At 36.7% G+C, this 21,542-nt stretch overlaps 1 protein-coding gene across 1 annotated transcript in view; it reads right to left on the bottom strand.

The window, feature by feature from the left end:
• Positions 1-21,542, bottom strand: part of LOC110577016 (homeobox protein MSX-2-like) — a 64,314-nt gene that overhangs the window by 10,722 nt on the left and 32,050 nt on the right. Inside the window, 1 exon segment of the mRNA XM_021686245.1 lies at positions 18,788-18,939. Coding sequence (XP_021541920.1) covers positions 18,788-18,939 — 152 coding nt within the window.

Below are 21,542 nucleotides of genomic sequence, written 5' to 3'. Positions count from 1 at the left end.
TGTATAGTAGTTATAAAAGCTCAGTAAATAACTAGTCATTTTTATTAATATTAAACTTAAGTATAAGTAAAAAAAAAATGCCTTGAATAAGTGGAGACACTCAATTTAACACCTTTCTCTCAAACAGAAAAATAATATGAAAACAATCTGTCTTCCAACTGCCAATTAACTAGATTCGGGGGGTAAATATTTAACACTCTATGTGAAATGTGTATGACTTTGATGGCTCCCCACATTCAATCTGGCTGGGGTCAGTCTTTATTTTGAAAGCCACAGAAGGTGTTTCCAGTATCACTGTCCTTGTTTTCTCCCTTCTCTCACGTGTCTACCCCGAGTTTTCTTTTCAACATTTTCTTGATAACCTTAATTTCTCTTATCAAACACCTTGAGTAAAGCATTACCACAAACAAAAAAAAGAAAGAAACAAAACAAGATTTTCTCTAAGAAGAATTCTACTTTTATTTCAGGGTCAACACACTCAAATTCTATATGGATTTTGAAAATCATGCTACACTTCCTCTCATTACAAAAGACTGTTTTATGCATGCCAAAAAAAAAAAGAATAGTAAAAACACACTTTTCAATGTAGGCCAAATTGTGTTATTGTGGTGGCTGTTGATGTTCTTATTGAGAGCCTAGAGCATAATTTTGGCTTTTTCACATTCTATAAATGATTGGATAATGTGATAAGATGGTGCTTTCAAGGAACCCTATGGCATTAGTGAATAGAAAAACAGGGCAGGACTGATAAGGAAGGCTGACATGAAATGCTCACCGAGTACCAGGCCCTGAGCTAAGTGGTTTACAGACATTTGTTTAATACAACAACCAGATGAGAAATGTTAGTAACTGGATTTTTTACAGAAGAAACGTTAAGGAATTTGCTCAAGGTCACACAGCCAGAACTTGAAGCTAAACTTTGGACTCATGTTAACTGCTGCTAGTTCTCAGTATGCTAATAATGTTTCCATCGAGGAGCCTGCATTGTTACTGAAGAGAAAACCACCCAGGCCTTAATAGCTAACCTTCTAATGAGTTCGCAATCTCATGAAAATGTGTTGCTTAAACAAATGCTATGATTTGAGTCCATACACACGTACACACCAACTTTGTTCCTACAGATCTTGGTTTTTGTTTTTGTTTTTGTTTTTTTTGCTGCAGTTGTGGTTGATCAAATGTTTCAGTTACAGAAAGATAACTTCATTTACTTCCATATTCCGAATAACATAAGTACACTAAAAATTCTGCTTCACTGAATTTACTATCAGTCTTTTAATGTCCTGATTTTTAAATTTTATGTTTAATGTGGAATATGGGTTGGGTTTCAAAATAAAATCTGAGAACTAGTTCATTTTTTTTTTTTAAAGGATGAAAATACAAAGTAGCTGAAATCATGTAAGTTGTGACACATAGGTTAATGTTCATGAAGCTTTCCAAAAGGAACAAGCCAGAAAAGGAACTGAAAGCAAATACCATCCACTCTCATGTATTTGGTACTAATTCTAAAATGTGTAGAATGCATTTAGGTATTGAAGAGACGATTTACTATTGTATTTATATATTTATATATTATATTGCAGTGGCATCTACACCCTGGTGGCCCAGTAGACCAAATTGCTTATCTCCCAGTGCAAGTCTCAACACAGGAGAGACTATTTACCCATATTTCCTAAAGGAATGAATGTGTGGCTAACCAATGAATGAATGAACTTCTGGGTTGTGTGACTATGAGCAGATATATTTTGCTTTATTTTTCTGTTTTCCACATTTTTACCACCAAGTTTGTATTTTTTTATATAGAGATAATAAATTTTATTTTCAAGAGTCCCTGTGCTTGGAGAAGTGAGAAGTCAGGTTGAATGTCACTAAAGGGAGTATACACATTTATCTCCCAAAGATCCAAGCCCACCAAAGCTGTGATGCTTAGTAACTCAGTTAGCTCAGTTTACACCCTAAATCTCCTCATTAGCATTCCATACGTGAGGTGTAGCATGAAGGGGACCTTCCCTTTTCTAACAGAAACATGAAAAGGAAGGGAGATGAAAAGAGCAGTGAGAAGGAAAACACTTCACTATGAGGAGAAATGCCCTCGGCTAGAGTTCATGATACTTACAAGAAGAATCTAAGCATAATTATGAAAACATCAAAAAATGTATATTTTAACATTGTTTTCACTCCATAGGCCATTTGATGATGGGTGTAAGATTTATTGAGGAAAGATTTAAAAAATTACTCATTAACAACACAAGTTCATACAATGAAACCTCTTCTGCATCTTTAAAGTCCTAGGGTTGTTTTTATCATTACTTTTCATTCTCTTCTTTGAACTCACTGTCCTTTGTCCTGTTATTAAAGAATATCCAGGTCAAATATTTTGTCACTTCCTTTGATGAATCACTCTTATATTCCAGAAATTCCACAGAGCCAAACAGATTTCTCTCTGTGCGCGTATAGATCATTGTATGTGCGTGTGTGTTTTCCTTAAACTGTTTGAGAATATAAAAATAATATTTATTAAGATATTTATTTAATTTTTACTGCTGGTGTTGACAATTAAATATTTAAATATTCATGACGAATGAATGAAAGAAAATACTGCCTCACTTGATAAAATTGGATTTAGATTCTGGAAGATTTTATGGTGTTTAAACACACCTCTGAGACTAAATGCCCTCTGAATTTCTGTAAAATGGAAGATGAAGTAAATTGTTCAAGGTCACATGACTAGGAAGTGGCAAAGCTCTGTTTCCAACTGAGGCAATAGGGCTCCAGCGCCCATTCTCTTTAGCATTATGTGATCATTTTTGTGAAGGTTAAATGAGACAATGCCTATAAAATAATGGTATGTATTTTCTAAAATAAATAAGTTTTATATCATTATAGTTACATTTTTTAAAATAATGCCTGCCAGGATAGAAGGTGTTTGAGGAATACAGCAAATAGATTGGCCTGAACAGCAAATACAGGATGCATAAGAGGACATTAAAGGTAGTAAGTTACATCAATGTAGAAAATACTGTTGTGCTAGATAACAGAGGCTCTTAAATGCCAAATTTAGTATCTTTATTTTAAATGCAACCAAGAGGAATATTTAACATATTTTGTGAAGATGCACCATGGGCTTGAAGGAAGTTATACAAACAGCATGTTTGGGGAAGGGAGGTGACAGGATAACCCATTGATTTTGCACTAGTTGAGGTATTTACATGATTAGTGGCAGTGGATGTGATAAACAGAGGATGAATAAAAGTGTGTACAAATGGAAAGCTGTATGACAATCAAGAACATGTAAGCAGGATTAAAATTCATTGAGTGACTTTTCTATCCAGACTTTGCTAGAAATTCTACATTAAATCTCACCGGAAGTTTATCATATATTTATGGGATTTATTTTCTTCCCATCTTACAGTTGAGAAAACAGTCTCAAAAAACATTAAACAAACAGGTCAAGATCATCTAATAAATACAAGGTAGAAGATGTAGACGTTTGACTCCAATACTTGTGATCTTTCTATCACCCCAAATGCCCCATGCCACATAATACTGGGGAAGGCAAATGTAAACTGACTAAGAAATTCTAAACTTGTTTGAGGAGAAGAATGGTGGCAATTCTAACCAAAGTAGGAGATGTAAGAAGAGGAATACATTTTGATGAGACAACGAAAAATCTTGACTTAAAATTTTGAGTTTAGTGCAGAGATGATTGCGGGGGTTAGACCATTCTGGTGCATATAGCATGTAACTGTAGCTGTACCATATGATACCACTAACAATTATTATGTCTAAATCCAAAACACTTAAGGAGATTTCACATCATTATTTACAGCAGACCCTTGACAAAAGAATAATTTGCCATGTACTTCAACTTGACTCAATAACAAAACTCTTCCCTCCTCCAAAATAGTACTGTCCACTTTAAAGAACATAATGAACAATGAATGCTTTTATTGCCATCTCCAAATCATCAATGAGAGCATGTATATAAATCCTGCCAGTTTTCATCAAACCCAGTTACTGGTTGCTGTGATCTTAGGAACCTATGGATCATTTTTGATAAGCAGATCAGTATGGGAAAAAGTTCTGTAGAAAACATGAAGTTCTTGCAGTTTTGTCAGTCCTTTGCGTGTGTCCATAGGTCATGACATTTTTGCTTAGCCTCTGTGATATTCACAAGTCAGAGGTTCAGGTTCACATTTTTTAAGTGGATCATTTTTTCATTTTTTCCCTCAGGTTCTAGTCTCAGATCATTTGCTTGGTCGTTAGCAGTTAGAAACACACATTTAAAGCTTTTGAGAGAGAGGGTTCTAGAGGGGAGGGGGTGGGGGATGGGTTAGCCTGGCGATGGGTATTAAAGAGGGCACGTTCTGCATGGAGTACTGGGTGTTATGCACAAACAATGAATCATGGAACACTACATCAAAAACTAATGATGTAATGTATGGTGATTAACATAACAATAAAATAAAATTTTTTAAAAAATAAAGCTTTTGAGAGAATACAACATAGCAGGAAGATTATTATGATGACTGTAGACAGCATAATTTTCAACATTTGGAGTGCACTTTGAGGCCATGGTCCCCCAGACCCAAAAGAATCAAAATCAAAGAAGTCAAAGACAGACCCTGCTGAAAGACTCACCTTTTTTTTTTTAAAGATTTTATTTATTTATTTGAGAGAGAGAATGAGAGAGAGAGAGAGAGCACAAGAGGGGGGAGCGAGAGAGGGAGAAGCAGACTCCCCGCGGAGCAGGGAGCCCGATGCGGGACTCGATCCTGGGACTCCAGGATCATGACCTGAGCCGAAGCCAGTCTCACTCAACCAACTGAGCCACCCAGGCGCCCAAAGACTCATCTTTTTAAGCCAAGTGCCTTGCTCCTTGATTTCATGTAATTGAGCTTTAACTTCCCTAGAAGTGTCCATCCAGACACAGCAGGTGGTATTACCACAGCAGAAACCCTGCTCAGCTAGAAGATACTCAAGGGCTAGCCTCCTTTCAAGAACTTTGGCCAGAGAGTCTAAGGATCTTTGCTGGGAAGCTCTTGTCTTAACAACAGATTCTGAAATTTTAGGAACTAAGAAGTTCCTGATCATAGTCTTACATTTCCCTAACCAGGGAAGTAGGGACCTGCCAAAGGGAGTGAATCCTAAATCATGAAAGCCTCCTCGTAGGCCTTTTCTAACTCGATGATGTAAATTAAGGGGAGTCAACCAATGAGTTGTCTTATTTTGCTTGTGAAAAATTAGGGGCATGTTTAGATTTTCTCCTAGCCTGAAATAAAAGGTTGGTCTAAATTCCAGAGGTTAACCCCACCCTTAGTAGTAGGAGACACAAATGAGAGCGTTATCATTCTAGGCCAATACCAGAATAAAGGAAAGAGGAAAGGGTTTTACTAAAGTATGAAGTCTTTATCTGTTGTTTTGGGCAGAAGCAGTCTACCTCCATGTCAGTGCCTTTCCTTCCACATCAATTTGATTTGGAGGTCTTCAGCATCTGGATAGGACCAACTGTCAGCTGGTGCCTTTTTTAGCTGTGTGATATGCACTTAAGGCTTAATACCTTCTGGGAGGTGGTAACTGAGAGTAGTACCCTAAATTTTGATCACATCTCTCAGTTAAAGCTGAGCATTGATTAAAAGGGCACAATTCTTTTCTTTTAAAGATTTATTTATTTTACAGAGAGCACGAGAAGGAGGGGCAGAGGGAAATGGAGAGAGAATCTCAAGCCGACTCTGAGCATGGAGCCCAGTGCTGGGCTCGATCTCATGACCCTGATATCGCGACCTGAGTGAAAACCAAGAGTCAGATGCTTAACCGACTGCGCCACCCAGGTACTTCTAAGAGGGCAGAATTCTTAAAACCACAGGCCCAAAATGGTGTCACTTAGGCCAAGTCACCAAACCTCAAGTTCTTATAAATTTTATAATCTTGATATCTTGGTGTGGGTGAACATGTACACACACACACTCTCTAAAAGTTATTTAAAAATTTAATAATGAGGGGCACCTGGGTGGCTTATTTGGTTAAGCATCTGCCTTCGGCTCAGATCGTGATCTCGGGGTCCTGGGTTCGAGCCCTACATTGGGCTCCCTGCTCCAGTGGGGAGTCTGCTTCTACCTCTCCTGCTCCTCAGCCCACTTGTGCTCTCTCTTCTCATATAAATAAATAAAATCTTTTAAAAAATAATAAAATAAATAAATATTTAATAATGACTATCTACCAGATTTGAAGCTACTTCTAAGTCAATTATTAACAAAGTATGTAAAACTAGATGAAAGTTATATGGAAAACCAATGCATTGAAATAATTCTGTAACTCAAAGGTCTCGATAGGTCCTATCCAATTTTGCTATTTGGGGTAAGCAATTTCTTTTCTCTGAGTTTCACTCCCTTTTTCATGTGATATGAAAAGCAAAATAATAATGCTGTCTTCTGCAAGTTGTTACACAAGTCATATGAGACTATATAAGCAAATATGCTAATGATATACATATTTAAGACATTTTTCTTATTGTCAATATCATGTTTTATTTATTTATACCTTGCCTTTCTCTATAAAATTTTGAAGCGACTTATGAAAATATACTAATAAAGCATAGAAATGTAAACAATATTTACATTCAAAGCAAAGAATAATAAAAGTCAGATGGACAAGACCAAGATTATCGCATTATTACTATTAATAGAAGCATAAAAAGAAATAAGGAGGGGGTAATTTGAGTTCTTCAATTTCAAAAGCATTTTATTTGCCCTACTTTGCTACAGCTCTATTTTATACACCCCTAGAGTTGTGCAATCTATAACACACAAAGGTTGGTTTATGGGTCAAGAGGCAGCTTCATTAAAAAAAAAAATTCCCTTTAATGTTGGTGGAGGGCAGTTGTTACCTAGGTCTTATTTTATTATTTCACTTTTCTAGTAGAGGAAAAAATCAAGATCATTCTAATTTCTAATAGCATAGGGTTTAATATCATGAAAATAACAAAAACAAAACTAGAGACATTGCAGTGGTTATACCACACACTACTTTATTAATACATGATGCCAGTCGCATGCCCATTTCCAGAAATTTAACAATTGCAAGGAATGTAAACGAGGATTTTTTTAAAAAACAACCCATAACAGATGTTTGCAAGATTTTTCCCCCTACTTAGAACATAATAAACATATGGAATGGCGCAATTGCTGAAGCAAAACACAAGGATCATTCAAGAAACAATTAGATCCTGTTCTAAAGAAATGGAATACTTAAAAAGGATGAGTCCTGATGGGCCTATAGTCCTGATGAGCAAATACCTCCAGCTAAACCCTTCATGATTCTATCTCCATTTGAATGTAAATATCACCACAATGTACTCAGATCAAGATGTGGGAGCGCTGTGGAGATTTTCCTCTTCTGCAAGAGAAGAGTGAGTGTTGATAATATTCCCTGTCTATGTTGTAAAACGCCCACATGTGGTAACATTGTTTGCATTCTCTTTCATATTAAAAGAAAGAAGATGTTTCTCATCATCTTAATGTCTTCATTTTTTAGACAATGTTTAGTGGAGCTGAGATTTTTTTAAAGAGTAAAATCAATTTTAGGCATATTTCAAAGCATATATTCAGAGCTGCATCAGGAAGTAAATTTGAGAAATAAATCAGGGAGTAAATAAAAATTATGAATTTACAAGACAGAGTACAGCATAACAGCATATACAAAGAAGAAACCTCTGGAATTCAATGCCACATTGAAAGTGGTTTGTCCTTGAACAACTAATTTTAGTGTAGCATGATTGAACATGGCCCCAAGAAAATGTAATTTTATGTATTACTGTATAAAATAATAGTCTATCTGTAGTTGGGGTGCAGGGGTACATGAGCACCTGGCTCCAGGGGTCCCAAACAGATGGGTTTTGGCCACTTACCACCGACAAAATCTAAAGGAGAGAGGTGTGTCGGCAAAACAAAAAAGGAATTTACTTCAGTGACGCCAACACAGGACAGCGGACTAGCATTCAAAGACTGTCTCCAAAGTGCTGAAAATAATAGGTTTATGTAAGGAAACTGTGGGACAAAAGGGGATGGGTATGTGCAGGTGGGCAGTGAAGGTCAAATGGATCACTGATCACTGTCTTGGAGTCAATCATGCGGTCGTGCAGGCTCAGGGCAGACCCTATTGCTTGAAGGGCTAGTTTCAGTTCCCTTCCAGGGATGCTTTGCCCTGAGCCAAGAGACTAGCTGGAAAGAAGAACCTAATGAGAAACTGCGAGGTCAAAATGGAGGTGGTCCAAGTCCTCTTTCCTATCCTTACAGGAAAGGCCATCTCTTGCATGCATTTATTGCCTGCTGTGTGGCTGCTTAAGAATGGGCCTTGGGTCTGAAACACTTTCTTCCTAAGAGGTAAAAAGCTCTCAGTCTGTGCTGGGCTTACAGCCTTGTGGAGGAATATCTTTTTCTGTTCCAGACCCAATGTGTGCTCCTATGTTTGTCCTAAGTGTGTGCATAATATGGCACCCAGCCCATCCCAACTAGTCTGTCTATTCCCTGAAGGGTGGGGACAAGGTCCTTCACCCGCATCACAAGAGGGATGCAGATGCTCACTATTAAAGGTGATCTTGCTCTGTCTTTCCCCAATTCGAGTAAATCTTCATTCCAACCAGGGCTTGTGGAAGTCATGTCTTGCTTAGCCACCTTGACACATGCAGTGGGTTGACATCCTGAGACAGTTGCTCTCGGTGGCACACATTGCTGTGCTCTCTGCTATCCTCCTTGAAGCCAGACTCCTCCCCTGGAGATGGGACTGGGTGTTATTCAACAATCCTAATAGTACATGCACTTTTCTTTCTTTATCCCAATGTGCTTTTTTTAGAAACCTAGGATTTTACACCATCCTAAAAAATATAAATTTACTTAATCTATGGTCCATACCTGTCGGTCATGAAAATTTGGTTGAATTATTTTTGTACAGTGTATATTATGAAAATGAATAGCTCTGTGTTTTCCAAAAATTAAAGTAGTATTTGAGTGTATGTGTTAGACTACATATGGCTACCATTCTAAGATCTGGCTGTGCTTTCCAGGGGCTGCTAATTGTTCCTTCTCTTTTCCTGTTGAGGATTCATTTACCTGACTCTTAACATCAATATGTATGATCGATGTATTGTTGTAGATAACTATGATAATGACGTCTAGAAAAGGATTCACTAATCAGATAAAAGATATTAGCTGTTCCGTAAATTATGAAGATAAATCAGTTATTTCAATAAATACCATTTTTATGTATCATTCACATGGTAAGAGGTAAGCCTTAAAATAGTATTAATTTGTAATATACTCTGAATTCTCCTTTGTTTTGTTGCTTAGTGAAGTTGGATCAAACACCAAAATAGCATGAATTGTATTTTCCAAGTAAACTTAAATTGACCAACTAAGTACTTTCGTGAACTATTGTTAAGTATAGAGGGAAGAAATTTTAGTTTTAGCTTAGTCAGTAAAAATTATTAGTTTGGGGTGCCTGGGTGGCTCAGTCAGTTAAGCATCTGCCTTCAGCTCAGGTCATGATCCTGGGGTCCTGGGATCAAGCCCCATGAGGGGCTCCCTGCTCAGCAGGGAGTCTGTTTCTCTCTTGCCCTCTGCCCCTCCCCCCCACTTGTGCACTCTCTCACTGTCTCAAATAAATGGATAAAAACTTTTTAAAAAATTGTTAGTGAATGTGTTTGTCTCTGCACTAGAAATTAACCTCTTGAGGGAACAGGCTTTGACCTAGTCAACTCTATGTCTCGTACATAGCATGTTATCACAAAACGCTTGTGGACTAGAAATTAATTGTTAATGCAAATTGGTTTAACTTTATTGATGTATCTTGCTGAAGCATGCACCTTTACCTTATTAAGCTTCCTCAAATTAGATGCTAAGTCTAGAATGGCAAATTTTAAGCTTGTCCTTGAACATTTGCTTCTCATAATTTAAATCCACTTTGGCTTAATGAAATATAGTCTTGTAGGGCCTCCTTGTTTCAACCCACACAAACTCCGTTACTTGATGCCCTTTAACTGCTAATTGCTGTGCATTATTCACATTCATCTGTGTGAAGTTTTGGCATATGGTCAACAATTAAAATACACACACACATGCACACAAGGTATGGAATATATTTTTCCAAGATTCAATCTCTAAAGCTTGTAGGAGACACACTCATAGGATATTGAATTGGTATAATATTAAATATCCTGCCTGATATCAAACATAATTTTAATCTTATAGATCCAAATTATATGCAATTTGATTAATTGCTTATTTAGGCATATTTAAAAAACATATATTGTGCACCTAATAGTTACACAGATTTGAGTCACCCTCTTGCAATTGGGCAATTAGGTTAAAAAAATCTTTTTTTCTTGACACACCTATCTGGCTCAGTTGGTGGAGCATGCAACCCTTGATCTCAGAGTTGTAAATTCGAGCCCCATGTTGGGTATAGAGATTACTTAAAAAATAAAATCTTAAAATTTTTTTTCTCTTTTAATAAACTTGGACTTTATTATTGTAATAATGTGTTTCCTAAATTATATTATAAAACAAGTATTTGTTCATGTAATTAATACTGTAGTGATAAATTTACCAAGTATTTTTGATACTCACCATTCACAGAATTAAAAGAAAAACTATTCTACACTAGATTTCTTAATTTACTGAAACAGGGTTTTTGAGCTCCAAACATGAGATATTGCTATGAAAATAAGCCAGATTAAACAGATCATATGGGTACATTGTGGTCCTCATGAATAACTGGCCCACATAGGGTCAATATAATGTTACTGACCAAGATGGCTTTAACTTTCTCCTGAACTTGACAAGCTTTAGACAGGCTTCTTTCTGACTCCAGGTCCCTGACCACATTTTCCTTAGATCATTTACTGTAGAAAATTTGCAATTGAAAATTCTTTCTCTACCTCTTCAAAATACAACTACTTTTAAAAGATATTGCCCATTTGACATCTCAGGAATGTCTTTCTCCATGTCCAGAGATCCATCCCTGAGAAATGTAATCGTCAAAGAAGATGCCCCTACCTCCCATTTTTCATGGGAGAACAGGAGCCTAACTTTAGCAGGTACCTTGATCCAAGTTATGCAACTACTTCCTGTTATAAAGATATGAGGAAGGTTACTTTCCTTTGGGCAGAGATAATTAGCAAATGCAGATAACCTGAGATTACCCAACCTCATCTTCAAAAACTCTCCAGTCCTTTGTTTCAGTAGAGTTGATCTCAGACAGAGTTCTGACCTCTGTCTCCCATTGCAATAGCCTTGAAAAAAGTCTTCCTTACCTGTTTAAATATATCCAGTACAATTTTGCTTTGATATTACAGATTAAAAGCAAACACATCATTCAACAGAAGAGTGTTTACTCTAGTGTTTTAGCTTCACTAAAATATGGTTCCCTGTTGAAAGGCTTAAAGGTTTTGTTTTTAATCAAGTGAAGTTTAAGTTATAATTTTAAATTAATATATGTATAAACATAAAATTGTTATGAAGTCTCTATGCTTATAGGCTTAGTTTTATTCAACTTTAAAGCCAAACCAATATGTGCATTAAGTGTTAAGCAAAATAAAAATACAAAACCAATCAAATTAAAGTTTACAACATTAATGTGATCCAATAGATTGTTTTTTCCTGTAATTGAACTGCCATTTATAATATGATTCTGCTAGTGATAACCAAGTCAAGACAATGATTCTTCGAAATCTGGACACCTCTATTACCTATATGCCAGCATTTTGCCAAAGCACTTCTCCATCCATAACTTTATATAATATGCTGTGAGATCATTTGGCTTTCACTTGATCCAAAAATACGACAATCTGTGTGATAATGAGCACAATTTTACTGATATGATATCAAGCCCAATTGAAAATTCCATCACTGAAATCATATGGTGGTCATCGGACATAGAAGAGTGAAACAAATGATAAGTTTCATTTATGTAGTAGGAAAAGCCTTGTTCTTCCATTGTGGACCTTCCATGGCTAGCCCTATTAGGAAACACCACAATTACTCTCTCACCCTCCCTTCCATTCATCCTTGGAGAAGGCTTAATTATTTATTGGTCTGTTCATCTGTTGGTTTATTTGTTTATTTATTTATTTAATACACAATTATTTATTTGCATTTATCATTGAGAAAAATGCTTCACTCTTCCTTTAGGTTCCTAGCATAATTGCAGTTATGAATTTATGTTTGGGAAGCCAATGGCACAAAGAACTTGAGTTACTGTCCCACCATTCTTGCTTCCCACACACAGACATGCATATTCTGTGTCAATAAACACCCTGAAATGGGAAAAGAGAAAAGTTGATCTCTTTTCTGAGATCAGCTCTGTGCTTAAAATAATGACAATTTTATTAGCCCATGTTTCTGTGGGGTGATGGATTACAGCAAGGATTTCTTTTGCAAGTCTTGCTAAGGGTTTCTCCTGTCATTACATTCAGATGGTGGTTGAGATGCTAATGCTCTAGTCCATCTGGGATGTCCAAAATGGTTTCTCCACTCACAGATAAGGTGACATGTGGCTTCTCAATGAAATCATTCTCTGACCTTGGTGTCTCCTTCTCCAAGATCTCTTTCCAGCAGGGTAACTGGGGTTCATACATGTTGGGACAGGGCAATAAGGGCTCAAAAGCAAAAGCTGCCAGGCCGTTTTTAAAGCTGAGGCTTGATGCTGGCACAGTGTCCCTACCGTCACATTGTTAAACTAAGCAAGGTACAGTTCTGACCCATATTCAGTAAAGTAGGGCATTATACACGGCATGGAGATAAGGGCATGGAGCTACTTTGAGGGCCATTTTTTTAAAGATTTTATTTATTTGTTTGTTTAAGAGAGAGAGGAGAAGGAGCTGCGGGAGAGGGACAAGAAGACTGCACTGAGCACTGAGTACAGAGCCCAGCATGGGGCTTGATCCCACAACCCCAAGATCATGACCTGAGCTGAAATCAAGAGTCGGTCGCTCACCCGAGCCACCCAGGCGCCCCTGGGGACCAGTTTTGAAGACCAGCTACTGCAATGTGTTTCTTCAGTTTTGGGAATTTCTCTATTGTGATCTCTTTAAAAATCATTTCCTCCCCTTTCTCTTGGTAACTTCTGCCTGGAAGGGCAATTACAAGTATGCTATACCTTCCAACATTTCTTATGCTCTTTTCTGTACTTTCCATCCCTTTTTTATTCTTTTCTTCAGTGTGTATATCTTCTATTGACATGTGTTTCAGACCATCAATCCTGTGTTCTGCTGTGTTGAATTTGTTGTTAATCTACTGGGTTCTTAATTTTAAAACTCTTATTTTTTTCAGTTCTAAATTTTCAGTACAATCTTTTTCTATATTCCAAGTTTCTAATATAATTCTCCATCTCTTTATCTTCTCCATCTTTTCCTTTATTTTTTTTAACAGCTTGATCATAGGTTTTTTAATGTTCTGTTCTGCTAACTAAATATCTGTACTATCTCTGAGTCTGTTTCAATCATCTCTCCTGCTCCCTTGGTTTTGGATTTTAGGGACTGCTGGCTTGCAGTTTGGGTAATGTTTATTTCCACCTCTAACTTATCCTCCCCTTGGCCAGAGTACCTTCCATGCTTTCAGATGAGTGCTTGGTGTTATCTCCATGACCCTCTCCTGACATTAAATGAAGTTGGGCATTGTCTCCTCAGCAAGGCTGGAGTTGCCGTTCTGCTTTGCAGAGGCTCTGTTCAGTCTTTTTAGCCTCCTCATCCTCCATGAAGCCGTGGAGGGGGAAACAGCTGTGTACTTAGGAACCATCACATTTGCATTTTCTTTCTGGTCCCCTGAGACCTCCAAAAGCTCTACTAAATGTTTCTCCTCCCAGCAGCAGACCTCTTCTGGGGCATGGCCTACATTCCCAGCCTCCTCCATAAAGGCAAAATCAGCAAATTCCCTCAGGGAAAAAACACTTCTGCAAAAGTCAGCTCAGTTTTTAGAGGTTCTCCTCTCCCTGGAATTCTGCTGTCTCTAATTATCCCTGTTTCAGCATGTCTCTGATGCTGTAGGCCTGATTTTTATATTTTATCCAAATTTTCTAATTGCTTTTGGTGGAAGTATTGGTCTGCTCTCTTTAACTCTTCTTTACCACAACATTTAGGTGTCACACACTCTTGACTGCCTGGCTGCACCTTTCCTCAAGGGACTGTAATTCTTTCTACACTTTGACATGCTTATTACACAGAATAAGAGTGTTTGGTAGGCTAACTTTCCCATTAGACTGTTTGCTCTTTGAATAGAGAAACACTGCATTATTCATCTGTGTACTCTTGGTATCCAGCAGTTGGCATCTGAGAATGTATAAGAGTTCTTTCTTTTTTTTTTTTTAAAGATATTACTAGGTCAAAATGGATTCTTGTCAACATATTTGAGGTTATAAGCTAAATATTTTAAGAGGGCAAAGTTCCCATAAATATATATGGCATCCCTAAGTTAAGCATCTTGGGATATTCCAGAGGAATCTGATAATGTGAGAATTATCAACACATTATAGCTTTCAAACAATTTAAACTTTCAATAACTTTTTTTAAAAGATTTTATTTATTTATTTGAGAGAGAGAATGAGAGAGAGAGAGAGAGATGAGAGGGGGGAGGGTCAAAGGGAGAAGCAGACTCCCCGCCGAGCAGGGATCCCTATGTGGGACTCTATCCCAGGACTCCGGGATGATGACCTAAGATGAAGGCAGTCACTCAAACCAACTGAGCCACCCAGGCACCCTCAATTTTAAACTTTTAAAGCAACTTTTAGTTATAACTTTCTGAAAACTGAGGAAGCAACTTTTTTTTCCCTCTGGATTCCATAATAACTCAAGTGCTGTCATTTGACCTCTCTTCACTGATAACTCTTACCAAAACACGATACCCTGGATGGTAGGGGAGGAAAGTCCTGAAGAAGCAAAGTGCACTGTGAATTAAAAATTGATTTATTTCTTTGGTTCATTATATATATGGTTTAATGATTTACCAGTGACATAAACAATATCATGTTTTTGTTTTAATAAAATGGTGTTGTTGAAGATTGTGTGTCATCTGTATTTTTACTGTTTCTCCATACTGCAGTTTAGAACCTTTACAAGGGAAAAGGAAACATAATAATTATAGAAATACAAGTAAAACCACATAAAAATGACAAAGTTGAAAAATTGGACAAATTTTTAATCCTGACCTTTGTAGAAAAGTAATAGCTTTAAAATAATTTTTAAAGGTAACTATGAATGAATGACATTATTATTGAGTATAGTTTCAGCTTCTTCAGAAAAGAAGCTTTTCTTGGGATTTTTTAAAAAGATTTATTTATTAATTTTTAGAGAGAGAGGGTACCCATGAGAGTGGCAGGGGAGGGGAGAGGAAGAGGAGAGAGAGATCCCCAGCAGACTCTCTGCTAAGCCGGGAGCCCGCCGTGGGCTCAAGCTCAGGACCCATGAGATCATGACCTGAGCCGAAATCAAGAGTCAGTCGCTTAGCTGACTGAGCCACTCAGGTGCCCCTTCTTGGGCTTAATTTTATAAAAAGAAATATCGGGACGCCTGGGTGGCTCAGTCGGTTAAGCGTCTGCCTTTGGCTCAGGTCATGATCCCAGGGTCCTGGGATCGAGTCCGGCATCGGGCTCCCTGCTCCGCGGGTAGCCTGCTTCTCCCTCTGCCCCTGTCTCTCTCTCTCTGTCTCTCATGAATAAATAAAAAAATAAAATAAAATAAAATCTTTAAAAAAAGAAATATGTACTTTGAGATGTTCAAATAAATGTATATATTTATTTCTAAAAAAAACATAGATAAAATTAGATGAACATTGAAGAGTTCTATTGTTGGGATAAAGATATATTTTTCCACCTGAATGAAGTAAAACATTAATTTTGCTACTTATGAAAGATAGAGTTTGACTAGCTATGGCTATAGTTTTGAGGCTCCTCTGTGTGGATAATTTACACTTATAAGTGTAATATTACACCCCTGATCATGCATGTTGTGGTCGTGTGGATTATCATTTTCATTATAAGGAACCCTTTAAAATATTGATTTAATTTTTATTATGGTGAGTTTTTATCAAGATTCTTTGTTGGTGGGCACCTGGGTGGCTCAGTTGGTTAAGCGACTGCCTTCGGCTCAGGTCATGATCCTGGAGTCCCGGGATCGGGTCCCGCATCGGGCTCCCTGCTCTGCAGGGAGCCTGCTTCTCCCTCTGACCCTCCCCCCTCTCATGTGCTCTCTGTCTCTCTCATTCTCTCTGTCTCAGATAAATAAATAAAAAAAACTTTATAAAAAAAAAAGATTCTTTGTTGGCTATCTTATTGTGCATAGCACCACTGGCTAATATTATTAGATACATATTTCATATAGCATCACATACTTTTAATGCTAAAATACCATAAAAACATCCCATTGCTTTTTGTCTTTATTTACTTCCTTCTTGAATAATTTCACATTGGTTAATATGTAAGCTTTTATAGAATATATTATACATATTTTGATTCATCTGTTTATAAATGTGACAATACATTCAGAGAAAATGATGTGACAGATAATGTACTTCAATGAAAATAACAAAATAAAATAAAACAAAGGGTGTTTGTGACAAGTATCACAGCTCTAACTTTCAAAGGAAAATGAAAGTAGGGGATTTGTCCTTGAAAACTGGTATTACGACCTTTTATTTTATAAGCATTTACTTCATGTTTAATGAGAATATGGCATATTTTCTCTCAGGTTAGGGGAAAATAATAGCTTTAGACATTATCTTTGACCCTCAAACTATAGAGGGGATATGAATAATGATGAAGCAGGGGTAGAGAGCATTTTAAAATAGCCTACTATGTCTCAAAAAGGGGCATTCAACTATTAGAGCTAAGAATAACTTCTATAACTTTGAAATAGCTAGCATAGGTCATTTTCAAAAATGGATTAATTTATACCCTTAGAAGTTTTTTTTTTTAATTTTAATATAAAATCTTTGGGCTACAAGAGACAAGATAACATGTTAATCCATGCACAGGTTTTGCAGAAAAGAAACTGAGGCCTGGAGCCATTAAGTGATTTTCCCCAGCCATTTGCATAGAGGGCACCATGTGATATTCTCATCTCTGTCCCACTGTGTCCACCCTCCTCATTTCTACTTCATGATTTCCCCACACACCCTTTTTTGAAAGAAGTTGATTGGGAAGAATATTTAGCTGGAGATCCACTCTTTTGTCTATACAGTGGTGCAAAAAGAACTTCTCTCAACTAAAAAGCCATAGTCCTCATGTCATTTTGACAAAGGTCACCCAATCAGCATGAAATCATGTTTTCTACAGGGTGAGTGAGACCTACCCCATGGACCTATTACCCAAAGCAAATGTTGAGCCTTGAAAGCACCCTCTGCTTTCAGTGAATAAACCAAAGCCCTCAAGAGGGGTTAAGCTAAAGATAGTAGTTGTGGTTTCTGGTTATTTATTACTTCTGGGACTCAATTTTTTTATTAAGTAAGCTAATGGCTGTAATTAATATTTTAAAACATTATTTGATATAAATTATTAACAACTATTTTAAAGGCAAAACATCTTCTCGAGACATAATGAAATTGTGAGTACACATGAAATTTTCCTTTTTTAAGAAATAAAGTGCAAAAAAAGACCACCTTAAATAGATATATATTACAAATAAAGTCTTATTTTTAACAGTTACAAATACAAATGCAAAATATGTAGATTAAATTAATTGTTCAATGAGTTACATCTTAATTATTTCATTGGCAACATAACTTCAATCAGGAAATCAGAATTTTATAAGATTAGGCTAAACATTACTGCATACGTACATACCTACATACACACACATTTTTATTGTATAGAAAGGTCACCTGCATTATAATAATCCTATTGGCAAAATTGTGGGATAGATCAAGCTGTTACTATTTCTGTTTGGCACATAAGGACACTAAAACATGCAAGGTAAATTACTCTCCTAAAAATTTCACAAGTGAATTTTAAACCAGAGGTGTTCTTGTTGCATTCTCTTTTGATTCTGAGCTCCTTCCATGTTTGTAAATTTTAACAATAATGAGTATTCTAATGACAGTTTCCGTAAGGATTCCAAGTTGAAATGTAATTGCATTATGTTATGCATGCTCTTTTCATTTCTAATAACACCTCAAAAGAGATTAAGTGCCATAATTCTTTCTAAAAGTATGTGTGAGGGGTGCCTGGGTGGCTCAGTCATTTAAGCTTCTTCTGCCTTGGGCTCAGGTCATGATCTCAGGGTCCTGGGATCGAGTCCCGCGTCAGGCTCCCTACTCAGCAGGGAATCTGCTTCTCCCTCTCCTTCTGCCCCTCCACACTCTGCCCTTCACTTGTGCTCGCAATCCCTCTCTCTCTCGCAAATAAATAAATAAAATCTTTAAATAAATAAAAGTATGTGTGAGACAGTGAGAATAAAAAATCTATTTATTGACATATGGCCTAGAAAATTAAATAAAATAAACAACAAATTTCTATTGCCACCATCTAGACTTCATATTCTAATTTTCTGTTTTATTCCTAATTCTTTTTATTCCCTTTAAGTTGTCTCCACTTGTAGAATAAGGAAAGGTAAACATAAATGAAAAGTGCACAACTCCAGCAATATAAAGCATGTATCTGAGAACAAAATACCTAGAGGGTCTTATATGCCAACATTGTGGAAGTGGTAGTATTGCCCAGTGAAGAAATGTGCACATCCGAAGGGACAAATGAATACTTTAGAGGTCTTAATATGAGAACCATTTGTATTTTGTGGATCAGGAATTACCTTTAGAGGTCTAACTGTGTTTGGTCTCCGGCATCCATGCCAGTGATCTCCCTTGTTCATCAGTTTGGCCTTTGGACCAGCAGAATCAGCATAACCTGGGATCTTGGTAGCACAGAATCCCAGCTCCCAGCCCAGACCTATTGAATCAGAATCTGCAGTTAACAAGTTTCTTAGGTGATTTGTGCACACATTCAAGAGTAAGAAGCCCTGAGCACCCCATCAAGCTTCTCTACCTGTCTGCTGACTTACTATCTGTTTGTAGTTTCTTCAGGGTAGGGACACCTGAGCAGGTTTACCAGGATGAGAAATTAATGATCTAAACCCCTTGTTGCACCTGTAAGGGGCCAAGGTCAAATCACACGCTGAACTGTTGCAGACTAGAGACAATGAACTAGATATAGGAGATAGATTACTGTATGTAAGCAGGTGATACTCTGCTTCCAGTCATTGTATCACTCCCTATAGGTGGCTCTAGATAGTCAAAAGGCTGTTGCTGACATAACTAGATACAGATATATAAGGTCATTATGAGAAGGCAGGTACTACATTGACCTAATGGTGTCCGTGACTTAAAAAGAAAAAAAGAAAAAGTCTATAACAAAGGACTGATTTTAGTAATAGACAATACAGTAGAAATAAAAACACTGACCAGAAAAACACCATTCTCACACATAAGTTCCAGTGGCAATAATGATATCCTAAAACTCACCTTTAACCTTTTACTAATGTGAATTCAACAAGAGTTTAATTTAGTCGTATTATGCTTTCTTCTAGAACTCTAATTCAAAATTTTTATCATTTATTGGTGAAAACTTTGCTTTCAAAATTGGACTTCGATATGCATGTGGGCTGGGTTTCGCATATATTTTTCATAGTATTTACTGATCTGTTTCCTGATAGTGTTTGATATAGATACTAAAGACATACTGAGACAGAGCAAAACAGAAATTATTTTTAAACTATTTTCTTACTCTGCTCATGTTACCCAAGGTATAGAAACTGAAAGTAAGCTTAACTTTTAACATGAAAATATCTTTATTCAGAATGAATGCATATCAGCAGAGAGAATTTCTGAAAAAATAAAAGGTTTGATTTATCTCCGTGAAATAATGGCTGATAACTGAAATACTAACAGACCATGTTTGTAGAAAAAGAGGGCCCTCTAAAGTATCAACTCTTAAAAATACAGATGACAAATCCATTGAACCTTTGATAATATTGACTATTTTCACAAAACAAATTCACATAATTTTATCTCAACTACACACATTTCTAGGCAACAAAAGACAACAATACTAATAAAATCATCAATGATAACAATGGCACATATATTGTGTTACATGAAATTCACATGTAGGTTAAGCTATGAGAAGAAATGGTTCCCGTGGTAAGTGTGAGGCTCACAGAAGCACTTAATGTGTCCTTCTAAAAGAGGCTGTCCTATGAAATAAATCTATCCTGTTCTCAAATGACCTTAAAAGGAAATTTGATATTAGAAGAGAGTCACCATATATATAGCCCCCATGTGGTTAGAGAGAAGGAATAAAAATACACAGACATGTTTCTGGTCCTCTAAATTATGTTTATTAAATATTTAGCTCTGGGGCGCCTGGGTGGCTCAGTCGGTTGAGCATCTGACTCTTGGTTTTGGCTCAGGTCATGATCTTGGGGTCCTGAGATGGAGCCCTGCGTGGGGCTCTGCACTCAGTGTGGAGGCTGCTTGTGCCTCTTCCTGTGCTCCTCCCCCTGCTCTCTCTCTCTCTGTCTCACAAATAAATAAAATCTTAAAAAATATTTAGCTCCGATTGATCCATACATATGTATGTATCCATACACATGCAAACATAAATATAATAAAAGTACATTTTTATTCTTTTTGCCATGTTTATTATATTTTATTTCATGCTAATAAATTTTCAAATTCTATCTCAATTTTAATCTCTAAGGGCTATGTAGTAGTATTTCCTCTAAAATGGTAAATATGTATATATATGTGTGTGTATATATATAAGTTGATAATTATTTTTGTTAAATAAAAATACATCATCTACTTTTAGTATTTAAAATTATCATCTAAAATATCTAATGAAATTTAAGAAAGTAAATTATTTTAGAAAATATAATACTTTGCCTCATTAATGTAAATATCCAGTTCCACACAAGATTGGCTAATTGACCCATAATTGGTCAATTACAGCTATAATTATATGCAGTTGCTATCTTGTCTACACAAATAATCATAGGTGACAAATACATACACATTAAAGAAGTAATCATTCTTAAAAATAAAATCTTTCTTTTTTTTTTAAGATTTTATTTATTTGACAGAGAGAGACAGCGAGAGAGGGAACACAAGCAGGGGGAGTGGGAGAGGGAGAAGCAGGCTTCCCGCCGAGCAGGGAGCCCGATGTGGGGCTCGATCCCAGGACCCTGGGAACATGACCTGAGCCGAAGGCAGACGCTTAACGACTGAGCCACCCAGGCGCCCCAATAAAATCTTTCTTAATTTGTGTTCTCCAAGGGCATGTGGATGCATGAAATTACAATTGACAAGCACACATATTTTATACATTTTTGAAGAAATTTTAATCACCTGGAAAAATACTTTCTATGTTACAATATAGACAGAATAACGAGCAGTTGCTATCAAAATCTGATGTGTCTAAACATCTTGTTGTATGAAAACCCATTTGCCTGAAGGGTGCCTCTCACCTGTAACACGGTGCCATTCCCGTGGGATTGATGTCCTCCCTAG

Source organism: Neomonachus schauinslandi, chromosome 14 (genome assembly GCF_002201575.2).
Source record: "Neomonachus schauinslandi chromosome 14, ASM220157v2, whole genome shotgun sequence".
Taxonomy (NCBI): Eukaryota; Metazoa; Chordata; class Mammalia; order Carnivora; family Phocidae; genus Neomonachus; species Neomonachus schauinslandi.
The sequence above is the reverse complement of the archived record's forward strand: the minus strand, read 5'-3'. Positions and strand labels throughout refer to the sequence as shown.